Raw genomic sequence first — 14005 nt, forward strand, 5'->3', positions numbered from 1 at the left:
TTGTGCTATTTCTCTTTCTGGGAATCTTGACGATGCTGAGACCAAATATGTACTTCATGGCTCCCCTGCAGGAGAAGGTGGTCTTCGGGATGTTCTTCCTGGGCGCGGTGCTCTGCCTCAGTTTCTCCTGGCTCTTCCACACTGTCTACTGTCACTCAGAGAAGGTCTCTCGGACTTTTTCCAAGTAAGTTGAAAGGCCAGCCATAGCAAGAGACCATGTGTGTTATTGTCACATCTTGTCCCAGGGCTGAGCAGGCACTTGGAGCTGCTGGAATTCTTAATGGATCCCTGTTGTGCCTGGGGAAGTGAAGTTTTCTCTTCTGTTGTTAGAGCAAAATGACAAAGTTTTTCTTCTAGAAACTAAAACGTCATGATAAGCTTCCCATGACCTCCTCAACAGATGGAAACCAATTCTGGGATATGCTCTCTACTGAAACAGCAGTGTCTTTTGTGAAACTTGAGGTGCTGATGGATTGCTTCCAACACCATGTACCTAATACTAGCTTATCTTTATTGACTGGGGCCAAGTGGTGTGTGGCAAGCAGTCTGTGCTTCAGACTGACAGTGCTCTGACCCCACGCAAGGCTTATCTGGTTGGCCAGACGGTGCTAGAAGTGTCAGCCATCTATCTGCCAGGCACAGTCCATGGCCCTCACTCCGCACGGGGCTGTTTACTTGGGTAGTGGTTGCTGCTGCTTTCTTAGCGATAGTGGTAGATTGCTTTATTTCCCCAGTAACTCCAGAGAGTGCATGTGTGTTATTTTGCACATCAGTTTCAAGGAGGGTGAGAAATAAATAAAATTAAAAAAAAAACAAAGTTCAAATTAAATTTTTAGGTCAGAAGAGATGGCCCAGTGGTTAAGAGCACTGGCTGCTCTTCCAGAGGTCCTGAGTCTAATTCCCAGCAACTACATGGTGGCTCACAACCATCTGTAATGGAATCTGATGCCCTCTTCTGGTGTGTCTGAAAACAGTAACAGTATACTCATATAAATAAAAATAATAAAAATCTTTTAAAAAAAAAAAACCCTAAAGTTCAAGGAGGGTGGGGTACACCTGTATTCTAAGCTACTCTGTAGGCTGAGGCAGGAGGACCACTTGAGCTCAGAAATTTGAGGCAAGGCTGAACAATATAGCAAGACCTTGTCTAAAATCATAAAGAAGAAAATAGCCAGTAGCTATTTTTGTCCAGTAGCACACATTTGTAATCTCAGCCTCAGTAGGCTATGGCAGGAAAACTGTTGTGACTTTCAGGCTAGCCCAGGTCACATAGTGGATTTCAGGGTCATCTGGGGATAGAAAGCAAGGCTCCCTTCAAAACAGGAGAGTTGGTTCGGTGATTCTGTGAATAAAAGCGCTTGCCACCACTCCTAATGACCCAGGTCCAATCCTGGGACCCACATGGTAGAAAGCAGGAACCAACTATGAATACTCAGGTGATAGTGAACACACAAATAAATAATTTAAAGGAAAAAGTCAATAAGAACAGGAACAGAAGTACTTGTTAAGCTGAATGCAGTGGCACATGACTGTAATTCTAGCACTCAGGAGGCAGAGGCAGGAGAAGGAACTAAAACTGGAGACCAGTTTACCTAATGAGTATAAGGCCTTTTTGCAGGACCTTGTCTCACAAACAAACAAGCATCCCTATGATGCTCCTAATCCAAGGGTTTTAGCTTTAGAACTCCATCAGATTGGGGAAATAACCAGAGAATAACTGAGTGTTCTATTCTGAAAGTGTCTGATACAGCCCAGGCTGGACTTGAGTTTGCTCTGCAGCCTTGAACATCCCCACCTTTTGCCTCCACTATCCAATGCTAGGATTACAGGTATGCACCACACACCTGGCCTTCTTAGAGATTTTTTTTCAAGGGGGCTGGGGGTAGGGGGAACTTGGAACTCCTTCCTCAGACCAGGCTGGCTTGGAACTCCTGGAGCTCCACCTGCCTCTCCCTCCCTAGTGCTATGATTCGTGACATGAGCCATCACCACCCAGCTCTTAGAGAATTTTTTACTGAAAAGCAAAATGTTCTCGACTTTGAGGAGTTTGGGTATAGGATAGAGTATAGGGAATGTTGAGGCTGGAGATAGTCAGGTATGGGTGCAGGTGAGAGACAGTTAACTGGGTCATGAGCCACAGGCATTCTTTTCTCATGCTCACGTGTTTGATCTTTGTGGCTTACTTCTAGACTGGACTATTCAGGGATTGCTCTACTGATTATGGGGAGCTTNGTTCCCTGGCTCTATTACTCCTTCTACTGCTCCCCACAGCCGCGGCTCATCTACCTCTCCATCGTCTGTGTCCTGGGCATCTCTGCCATCATTGTGGCACAGTGGGACCGGTTTGCCACTCCCAAGCACCGGCAGACAAGAGCAGGTGAGTGGCGTTCCATGCCTCTAATGCCGAGGTTCTCGGCCTTTCTAGTGCCGTGACCCCTTAATGCATTTCCTCAGGCTGTGCTAACTCCCAGCCGTAATGCTATTTTTCATTACTGCTTCATAGCTGTAATTTTGCTGCTGTTATGAAGAGTAATGTAAATATCTGTGATTTCTGGTGGTCTTAGGAGACCCCTGTGAAAAGGTGGTTCAACCTTCCAAGGGGTCTAGACCCACAGGTTGAGAACCTCTGCTTTAATTCCAAGTACTCAGGAGGTTGGTGTGGCTGGATCAAGTTCAAGGCCAGCCAGGTGACCTTGTCTCAAAGCAATGATAAAAGGGCTGGACTTAACAGTTACAAGGAGGGTGTTTGCCTCTTGCTCAGTATGTGCAAGACTTGGGGTTCAGTCCCTAATACCAGAGTGGGGAGAAGAAAAGGGAGGGGGCTGAGTGGGGAGGAAGACAGTGTTGTAGAGCTCAGGGGAATTGCACCGTGCGCTGAGTCAGCTCAACCCTAAGTTTTAGTTCACAGAATCCACACAAACTGATTTATGTCTAAAACTCGAAAAGTGGCGCAAATTTTCAAAGCTGTTTTCCCTTGGTATTTCAATGCTAATGGGTCAGGTCATAATACAGTTAGTCACTTAGCTTCAAGCATGTCTGTGCTTTGATGCTGTGAAAATATAGCAAGCATAGTTGTTCTTGTGACTGAATGCTAAGCACTAAGACAAGGGATTAAGACTTGGCATTCCCAAGCCAGGTGTAATGATCCTTACCCCAGTGCTTGGGAGGAAGAAGCAGGAAGATTGCGTGTGTTCCAAGGCAGCGAGGGAGATGTACAGATCAAGACTCCACCCCAAAACAAACATAAATAAAAAAACTACACACCCTGGCGCATTTTACCAGGAGTGGAATATCTGGTTTGATGAGTACAGTACTTTTGTGCATAACGATTAGTAGCAACTGATATACTAGCAAGCATTTATCTTCCTACATGTTGATTCACCTCGAGTCTCAAGTTCTTAGTAAATGGAGCAATGCCGCCAATTACCACGAGCTTTCAGATAGCTCTTTTTCTATTTTATATGTATGTGTTTGTGGGTGCTTTGCCCACACATACATCTATGCACTACTTGCATGCCTGGTGCCTGCGGAGGCCAGAAGAGGATATTGGACCCCCTGGAATATAGATAGCTGTGAGCTGCCATGTGGGTACTGGGACTAGAACCCAGGTCATATCAAGAGCAGCCAGTGCTTCTAACTGCTGAGCCACCCTTCTTTTTTTGGCTTGTTTGGTTTTTTTGTGTTTTTGTTGTTGTTGTTTTTTTGTTTTTTAAGACAGGGTTTCTCTGTGTAGCCCTGGCTGTCCTGGAACTCATTCTGTAGACCAGGCTGGCCTTGAACTCAGCAATCTGCTTTTTGCTGCAAAGTAGAGCAGACAGTCTCTGCCCCAGTTCAGTACAGGGTGGGAACAAGAACTCAGTCCTGGGCTGGTGAGATGGCTCAGTGGGTAAGAGCACCCGACTGCTCTTCCGAAGGTCCAGAGTTCAAATCCCAGCAACCACATGGTGGCTCACAACCATCCGTAACAAGATCTGGCGCCCTCTTCTGGAGTGTCTGAAGACAGCTACAGTGTACTTACATATAATAAATAAATAAATCTTTAAAAAAAAAAAAAAAAAGAACTCAGTCCTTTGTTACATATTCATGTGTCCCTGCTGCTCCAGGCAGCTGCTCTTCTCAGTGTAGACTTCTATCTGTTCGGGTGATCAGACTTGTGGTTACTTCAGTCTTTTGTGATTTGATTAAGAATTTTGTACTTGTATACTGTGTACTTTGGTTCTATGTATTCCCTCCTCCATCGGCCTTCCCTGCCTGACCCCTTCCAACCTCGTGCTGCTCATGTACACAGGGTGTGGAGCCATCACTGTAGCACGGCAGCCTCCCAGTGGCCACACCCCTCAAAGAAAGATGACTCACTTTCCCAGTGTCCATCAGCTGTCAGTAGTTCCTCGGAGATGGAACTTTGTCCAGCCTGGGTGCTGGGAAGTCTCTGGAAGAGCGGCAAACACCACAGCACCAAGCTATCTCTTCATCCCTTTCTATGATCTTAATGGGAATCTACTCTTCTGGCTTTGGAGCCACGCTAGGTCTTGGCTTGGGTCTATACCAAGTTGGCCATCAGATGATTTTTAAAAAAAAAATTTTTTTAAAGATATTTATCTATTTATTTTTGGTGTGCTTGTTGTCTCTCTGTGCTTTTTTTCACATTTTGTTATGTTTCAAGAAAGAGTCTTCGTACTGGCTGACCCAGAACTCAGTATGTGTAGACCAGGCTGGCCTGGAACTAAGTGAGAGCCACCTTCCTCTGCCGCCTGAGTTCTGGGATTAGAGGAGTACACCACTATGCTAGCTCCCTGTTTCATTTATTTTATCTGTATTATGTGTGAATCTGTCTGTCATATTGTTCAGGTGCCCACAGAGGTCAAAAGAGGTCCTAAATATTTTTAAACATGTATAGTTCATGAGAAAACAGTTGCTTTTTATAAATGCATCAGTTCCAGATCCACAGCAGTGCTTTCATGTAGCTACTTCCTGTTGACAGTCATGTCTGTTCTGTTCAGGAGTGTTCCTGGGACTCGGCTTGAGTGGTGTTGTACCCACCATGCACTTTACTATCGCTGAGGGCTTTGTCAAGGCCACCACAGTCGGCCAGATGGGCTGGTTCTTCCTCATGGCTGTGATGTACATCACCGGCGCCGGCCTTTATGCTGCTCGGATTCCTGAGCGCTTCTTTCCTGGAAAATTTGACATATGGGTAAGAAATGACTCTTAGCGGGGCCTGTGATGGTGAGTGACTGGCCCGGGTCAGAGCTCTGAGTAGGTGGTGAGAGATTTGGGTCATGAAGTATTTAAGTGTACATTGTGTCTGAAGGAAGAGGATGGGCAAGATCAGCCCTGGTGTCAGAGTTTCTTACAATGCTCTAGAACAAGTACCACTTTTAAGTGATGTAAGCAGTTTTTATGGAGAAACCAGAAGAGGCAAATGTTTCCTCCAACTCCTCCGTCTCTATTTGTTCCCACAGTTCCAGTCTCATCAGATTTTCCACGTCCTGGTGGTGGCAGCAGCTTTCGTCCACTTCTATGGCGTGTCCAACCTTCAGGAATTCCGTTATGGCCTAGAAGGTGGCTGTACCGACGACTCCCTTCTCTGAGCCTCCCCACCTGAGGGGTGGAGGAGGGACTTCCCAAGTGCTTTTAAAAAAGAACTTCTTTGCTGAAGTATGAGGAAGAGTCTGAGTTGCTGTTTCTAGAAGAAACCTCTTAGAGAAGTCAGTACCAGTGACACGTCAGCTCACTGTCCCAGCCTCCGTCCGGGCAGTACACTTCCCATGTGCATTCCTGGCAGTCACCTCGGCAAGGCAACTGCTGCTCCTTCACAGATAGGACGTGGGAGCTCATGTTGAGATTTTACCCATTCCTCCAGCCATTTTGGGGAAAAAAATTATGAACTGGGATTCTTCAGAAATTATGTTTCGTTTTTTCTTGAAGAAAATATCCCCCCCTTACCCCTGTCCTTACTTTGTAACCTGGCTGATAACGGGCCATCCATTTTTGTAGCACACTTTTCAGAAACAATTATAACCTTGTCTCATCTTTCTAGGACAAACAAAGCCACGCCTGATGTAGCCCGGCTAATCATGGAAGTACGTCCAGGCTTCAAGTAACTTGAGTTTAAATCCTTTTTTTTTTCTTGGCAGAGTAATGTAAAATTAAAATGGGGAAGATATTTAATATTTAATACTAAGCTTTAAAAAGAAACCTGCTATCACTGCTATGTATCTTGATGCAAAGACTATGGTGATAATAAAAGAAAGTACAGACAACGCTTGGCATTCAAAGAGTTAACTGTGTTGTCTCGACTGTTTGCACACAACTCCGGAGGCTCGAGGTTTGTGAGGACTCAGCTTCTACTGAGACACAAATCGGAATCATACCAGCAGTGAGACGGGTGTGGTCAGCGAATGAGCATAACTCAGTTCCTAACCTCTCATCTCTAATACAACTTAGTACCATACAGATTAGGAGAATTACTGTGCAGACTGGGGTGTCCCTCAGATGGTAGAGTGTGTGCCTAGCACCCACAGGCCCTGGGTTTCATCACCATTATCAGATAAATCAGGCATGGTAGGTCATGCCTATAACACCAACACCAAGGAGATTGGTATATACATGAGTCTGTCTCAGAAAGGAAAATCATTGTGCTACCATAGTATTTTTGGTTTTTCGAGACAAGGTCTCTGTGTAGCATTGGCTGTCTTAGAATTGACCCCGTAGACCAGGCTGGCCTCAAACTCACAGAGATCCCCCTGCATCCACCTCCCAAGTGTTGGGATTAAAGGCATGTGGCACCACTGCCTAGTATATACTATAAGAGTCTCCAGTGTTGAGGCATACCCTAGAACTTAGTTTTGTTAACACTATCTTGTTGGTCCTAGAGAATCATTCAGTTACTGCAGTGCTCGATGGAGAGAAACCAGGGAAGGCGGCATGTGATTGCGGTCTCAGAGCTGAGGGGTCAGACAGGTAGATCACTGCTCCCTATGCAGCAAACCTGCAGAGTTGACTAGTTTCAGGGAATCGGACAGTGCTTCCAGAACAATTCTTGAGTGTAACCTCCCCGCGTTGGTCTGAAATCTGGCTGATCAGGTTTGACTGTTAGTGCTAGGAGAGCATCAGGGGTGGAGCCTGCCACCCTATCGGTCTGCCACTCCCACTGCTACTGCCTGCCACCTACCTGTTCTGGAGCCAGAGCCGACACGTGGTCACCTGAAACTGGACTCCAAGGATGATTTGGCGGGAATGGGCCCCTCCCTCTTCTTCATAACCTGGTGTCTCCGAATAGTAAAATTGAACCTTGATCAAACTGATGTCTTGGTTCCATTCTCTCTCGCGCTGCCTAGTTCCCTTTTCTCTTCCAGATTCCAAGATGCCTCCCAAGCTAGAACCCAGACATGTGGGCCGCTGGTCGGCCTCAACACTTGAGGGTATTGGCCTGAATGTCTGTACTCCTTCATATACACCCACCCACCTACCCGTAGAAGTCCACCTTGTTTACTGTGATTGTCTCACCAAAGAGTGACTTACTCTTTGGTGCCTTTGTGAATTATACTGAACATGATTAAGAGGTTCAATTCACTGGGTAGTGTAAGCTGGTAGTGACTCAGCACATAAGGGGAGGCGGGCAGGAATCACACAGTGTAACTGTGTATAACACTATGTACAAGGTTTCAACTGAGGACAAGTGATCCTTGGAAGAAACAATTTAGCCCAGCATGGTGATGCACGCCTTTAGCCAGAAGCAGGAAGATCTGTGAGTTCTAGGACAGCTAAGATTACATGGACCCTGTCTCCAAAACAAACACAAACAGTTCACCTAGGCCAAGAAACAAAAACAATGTTTTAGTCTCAAGTAATAACCCAGGGAATAGAAATTAAAAGCAAAGGGACAAAGGAGGGTGTGGAGGTGCATGCTTCTCACCTCCACTCCACCAGGGCCAACACTGATCTGGTCTCAAGTGAAGAAGACAGAAAAGGAGAAACCGTTTCCCTCCAAGTGCATAGCATAGTTAGAGCCGAGTTCCAACCAGTATCTGATGATAGTAAAATAGGCAAACGAAATTACTTGTCATAATTACCTGTATGCTAAAGGCTGTTCCCTAAAATGAGAACTGGGTACTCCCCATGAGGTTGTGGTTATAGAATCCAATTGACCAGAAGACTAAAATATTAAGCCAGGCATGGTGGTGCATGCCTTTAATCCCAGCACTTGGATCTCTGCGAGTTCAAGGCCAACGTGGTCTACAAAGTGAGTCCAGGAGAGTCAGGACTAAACCCTGTCCTGAAAATAATAATTTCAAATATTACAAAGAGCAAATAAATGTATTTCATAGGCTATGAATGACAGATGAAGAGGAGACGTAACACCTGGGATAGGGTGTGATTTTTAGAGGGTGTGGTGAACGCCTGTAATCCCAGGGTTAAGGAGGTAGAGGCAGGAGAACCAAGAGTTCCAGGCTGGCCTCAGACTCACATAGATCCACCTGCCTCGACTCCCTGGAACTGGAACTAAATGCATGGACCGCCACACTGGACTTGTAACATAAAACTTAAAGGAGTGTCCTGTAGTATTTTTAGCAAATACGGCACGTTCTGAAATAGAGTATTATACCTCCAAAGAGGGTTTTTCCTTCTTTTTTTCTTGGCTCTAATATTGAGTCCGTTTGACTTTAAAACAACAACAACAACAACAAAAAAAAAAAAACCATAATGTTACCGTTGGAAACTAGTAGTGGTCTTGTAAGGTTTGGATAAAAATAACCTGGAATTTTGGTGTATCTCTTATTAATAAGAGTGAATAGAGCAGCGTTACTGTGATAGATAAAAGTCTTAAAGGGCTGCCCTGATTGCTAATTTGTTATATTTTTACCTGCTTTATTATCAGTAAATCACTGTTATCCACGTGGTTGGAACTGGCTATTGTGTCCCCTTTTTATTACTAGGGAGATGATTATGTATTTATCTGGTTGTAGGAATTTGAATGTAAATAGAAATGCCTCCCCACACCCCATGAGGTTTTCTTTGGAAGATTTAAAAGAGGTTTGTGTTCATTTAAAAACTGGATTACTTCTGAGTTATACTGAACAACAACCCTTCTATGAAGTTAGTAAACTTTTTGAATCTTTTTTCACATGGAGATTGGGTTTTAGTATATGATTTGGGGACGTCAAAGCTCTTAAATACGAAAGGTCTTAACAGTGTGCTGTGGGAGAATGAGAAACGTGAAAAGCTGTCGAGTCCCCAGCTTGCCTGCCACCTACGTGGATGTGTCCCCAGGAGAATCAGCCCAAATGGGAAGTGAGAAATAAGACCCATGTGCTAAAGTCCTGATGTTCTGCAGCACCTGAGGGGTTAACTACTTGTAGGACCCTTCTTATCCAGGCTGGCCTGGTCTTTGTTCATTCACTGTGTTGTCTTTCCCAACAAACAAGAGTCAGCTGATCTTAGCTGTGGCTCACTTAGTCCCTTGTCCTCTGAAAGCTCACCATGAAAAATTTCTATAACCAAGCCTTTTCTTTGGTTGGTTGGTTGGTTTTTGGTTTTTGGGGTTTTTTTTTTGGTTTTTTTTTTTTTTTTGAGACAGGGTTTCTCTGTATAGCCCTAGCTGTCCTAGAACTCACTTTGTAGACCAGGCTGGCCTCGAACTCAGAAATCCACCTGAATCTGCCTCCCGAGTGCTGGAATTAAAGGTGTGTGCCACCACGCCCAGCTCTCTATAACCATGTCTTAACTTATTAATTACCATACTAAACATCCCTTATAATGTGTGATGTCTTCCTTTAGGAGAGATGGCTTATGTAGCTCTTGGCTTGGTCCATTTCATAAGAGTCCCTTTATAAAGAAGTATGTCATGGTTTCCAATGGGGGTAAAACTTAGAAAAACAAATGAGAATGTCTTTAGCTAAAGAAGCCAAACACTAGGGCCTGGAGAGATGGCTCAGCAGTTAAGAGCACTGGCTGGTCTTCCAAAGGGCAACGGTTCAGTTCCCAGCATACACATGATACCTCATAACTGTCTATACTTCCAGTTTGAGGGGATTATCACCCTCAGACATACATGCAGGCAGAACACCAATATATAAAATAGAAAAACTATTAAAATAAAGCTAAGAGCTTTTGTCACTTCTGACAGTTAATTTTGTTGGTGCCACATGTCCATTTAATCCATCCCAGGTATAAGCACAATTAATACATTTACTTATTTAGCAGGGTTGGCCCAAGTGGCAAAATCCCCTTTTAAGATTTATTTTTAAGCTAGGTGTGTTGATGGTGCACAACTTTAATCCCAGTGCTAGTGAGGCAGAGGCAGGTGGTTCATTTGAGGCCAGTATAGCCTAGACAGTGAGTTTCTGAACAGCTAGGTCTACACAGAGAAACCCTGTCTCGAAAAATTTTTTAAAAGATTTATTTTATTGGCGGGGGGGGGGGGGATTGGCACACACGTGTCACTTTGGGAACTTATAGATGTCCCATGTATGTGAGTGCCAGCAGAGGCCAGAAAGGGGAGTTTGGATTCCTCGAAGTGGAAGATGTATGCAGTTGTGAGCTGGCAGACCTGGTGCTGGGAACAAAACTCAAATCCTCTGAAAGAACAGCAAGCACTCGGAAACACTGAGCCATCTCTCCAGCACCATGAATAATTCTTTGTAATAGAATTTTTCCTACTACTGTGATGGTGGCTTTTCTGGCAAAATCAAATCAGTCCGAAAGCATGCAAACTTAGCATTGGGATCTATTTTAGCTTTAAGTAGGAAAATTTGAATAAAATCTTATCATCAGGTATCAAACATTTCATATAGGAATGGGATAAAACAGAACTCTTGTTCTTCAACCCAGTCTTTAAGAATGGAAATGTACAGTGTAGTGGAAAGTTGGGCTTTACTTTTGTGGTGGATTTAACTAGGAATGGTCCCCAGAGCCTCATAAATTTGAATGCTTGGCCATTAGGGAGTGGTGCTACTGGACAGGGATTAGGGGGTGTGGCCTTATTGGAGGAAGTGGTCATAGTGGTCTTTGGGGTTTCAGATATTCAAGCCAGTACCAGTGTCTCTGCTGCCTGCAGACCCAGATGTACCACATCTGCCTGCAAGCTGCCATGCTTCCTACCTTGATAATGGACTGAACCTCTGAACCTGTAAGCCAGTCCCCATCAAATGTTGTCCTTTATAAAAGTTGTCATGGTCATGGAGTCTCTTCATCGCAATGGAAACTCTAACTGGCTAACTTTATATCAATATTTTTTATTTTGACCTAAGAAATTGCCTTTTATATTTATTTTGCAAAAGGATGTCACCTAATTGATCAGGCTATCCTTCAACTTACTCTGTAGCCCAGGCTAACCCTGAATCAGCCTCAGGAATAGCTGGGATTACAGGTGTGTACCACCAGAGGGTTTTTTTTTTTAAGTTGGTCCCACTATGTAACACAGGAAGTTCTGAAACCCTCTGTAGACCAGGCTGGCTTTGAATATATAAAGATCTACCTACCTCTGCCTCCTAAGTGCTGAGGTCATAGCTTTTATCTTTCACAAATGTTTGGCTTTCTAGTTTGTCCTCACCTTTTCTCTTATGGAAGAAAAATCCTCTAGGACAAGAGGAGTTTATACTCAGTTTGTGAAAACATTTTTTCTTAATAAAATTACTATATATTTTTTGAAAATCTATATCTGAAACATGGCAAAAACCATTAACATGGATGAGATTTATTGGTTTGGGAGAGTGACTGTCTAGCATGAATGAACCCCTCCCTATAATCCCTACTACTGCATAGACCGGGCATGGTTCACTTTAGGCATGCTGTTTGTAGTTCCAGCACTCAGGAGTGCAGACATAGGTAGATTAGAAGTCAACAAATTAGCTGGGCATGGTGGCGCACACCTTTAATCTCAGCACTTGGGAGGCGGAGGCAGAGGCAGGCGGATTTCTGAGTTCAAGGCCAGCCTAGTCTACAGAGTGAGTTCCAGGACAGCCAGGACTACACAGAGAAACCCTGTCTCCCAACACCCCCCCTCCCCCAAAAAAAGATAAAACAACGAAAACGGCATTAAAGCATGGTGTCTCTGGCTCATCCTGCAGTTTACTTTTTTCTTTTAGGAAGTTTTCTTGGCAGGAAGATGTGTTTCTGTCTTCCTGTAGGAGGTGTTCAGATAAAATCTCAACCTGATTAGATGTGATATAGTTAGTATGTAAGCACATTAACTCACTGAGCAGGCTAATTTTAATGAAACATGCGGTAAGGGATTATGTTAAACCTGCAGTCACCTTGGATTCCAGGGACAGAAAGCCTCCCAGGATAGACTGGCAGCCACATGCCAGTTACCTGTGAGGGTGCAGGTGCACCGTGTCACTGAGATCGTCTCCTCGGGTGAAGGACTTCTTAGGATCTTGCTGCACCACAGCTCAGAGTGATGGAGACCACGTCTCCTTAAGACTAGCTCAGAGTGTGCACCCCTTCGCTCTTTCCCCACTTTCTTCTCTACTCAAAATCAAAACATCAGTACTCCAAAACTGGACTTGGGGACCACTGGGCCTCTCCATCTGTCCCTCCCAGCGCTGCTGTATTGATGAAATTTCCTCTTAGACCCTCAGCGTTACCCAAGTCTTTAATTGGTACATTGAAACAGGTAGTCCAGCCTGGTAGGGTTGTCATACTTGGGGGTTTTGCCCTAAAATTCAAATCACATTACAAACTAGAAGGTTTTAGACTGGATTTATGTGAGTGAGGAATGATCTCTGGTCTGTACACACAAGATGAAGTAAAGCCATTTAAAAAGGAGTGTGAATCGGAATTTATAACAGTGACATCAATCAAGGTCATCTGCTCATTTAGTCAAACTTTAGAGTTCATAGAATCAACAGTTCCTGCAAATACCAATGAAAGAGCTCACAGTCCATCAAACCACAGTGTATCCAGTAGAAACAAAGTAGAAACATTCCTTTGAAGCATGAAGTTTCAAGTAAAACCCATACAGATTAGGAACTGATGTGTATTTTGTAGACAGAGTTTATCAGGGCTAGGGAGATGGCTGGGGGGAGGTGTGCTGGGAGGCAGACCTGAGGACGGGAGTTCATGCTCAAGAGCCAACCAGGTGGCAGGGGAAAACTGACGTCAAGCCAGTTTGTGGATCATAGTTTTTGTTCTGTTTATGGGTTATTAGAAAAAGAATAAAGGAGAGATAATGAGCCTGATGACAAGGTCGCAGGGCAGAGGAGAAGAGGGTTGAGTGTGGCCTCCCTTCCCCCAGCCTGGAACCTGCTTGCTCAAGGGTGGAGCTACCGGCTCATTTGTCCTGCCACGCCTACTGTTGGAACCTGCCTTTGCTGCCTGGAGGCACACACGTGTTCGTCCTGCTACTGGACCCTGAGTTACTTGGCGGGATATTGGGTTCCCTCCCCCTTCCTTTATAACTGAGTGTCTGGAAATAGTAAAATTGAGCTTTGATCAGGATGTTGTCTTAGCTCCATTATTTCTTCCGCCCCGTCTAGATTCCTCTCTTTTCAGCGAACTGCCATTCTCAGTTGAACCGTTCGTGTTGTGGACTGCGGGCAGGCCGCAACAGTTGAGAAGTTAGATTCACACACATTTAGCCTGAGCTTGGCACAACTTCTTATTTTTAAAATACTGATTATTGTGGGGGCTGGGGGTGCCCATGGCACGGGTGTGGAGGTCAGAAAGGGACATGTGGGAGTCCCTTCTCTCCTACCCCTGACCTTCCCATGCGTTGACACGGTGCCTGCATGAACACACAAGATGTAGCGGAACCAACAGAACTTTTTCATGAGAGGAAGATCCCTTTACAAATGGAATTTTTAATCAAAAGTTAATATTAAGTTTATTTTGTCTGTGAATGCCTTAAACTCTGTGTGTGTGTGTATGCACCATGTATGTGTAGGAGCACAAAAAGGTCAGAACTGGGCATCAGATCTCTTGGAACCAGAGTTACAGGTTTCCATGTAGGTGCTGGGAACCACAACTTCGTCTTCTACAAGAGCAGTAAGTGTGCTTAACC

At 44.6% G+C, this 14005-nt stretch overlaps 1 protein-coding gene across 1 annotated transcript in view; it reads left to right on the forward strand.

The window, feature by feature from the left end:
• Adipor1 (adiponectin receptor 1) overlaps nucleotides 1-6313 on the forward strand; it is a 7495-nt gene extending 1182 nt beyond the window's left edge. The window contains exons 3-6 of the mRNA XM_021171759.2: nucleotides 81-184; nucleotides 2190-2377; nucleotides 5001-5194; nucleotides 5463-6313. Coding sequence (XP_021027418.1) covers nucleotides 81-184; nucleotides 2190-2377; nucleotides 5001-5194; nucleotides 5463-5591 — 615 coding nt within the window. The 3' untranslated portion in view covers nucleotides 5592-6313. The remainder of the gene's footprint in view (nucleotides 1-80; nucleotides 185-2189; nucleotides 2378-5000; nucleotides 5195-5462) is intronic.
• The last annotated feature ends 7692 nt before the right edge of the window (nucleotides 6314-14005 follow it).

The sequence above is a fragment of the Mus caroli genome, chromosome 1 (assembly GCF_900094665.2).
Source record: "Mus caroli chromosome 1, CAROLI_EIJ_v1.1, whole genome shotgun sequence".
NCBI lineage: Eukaryota > Metazoa > Chordata > Mammalia > Rodentia > Muridae > Mus > Mus caroli.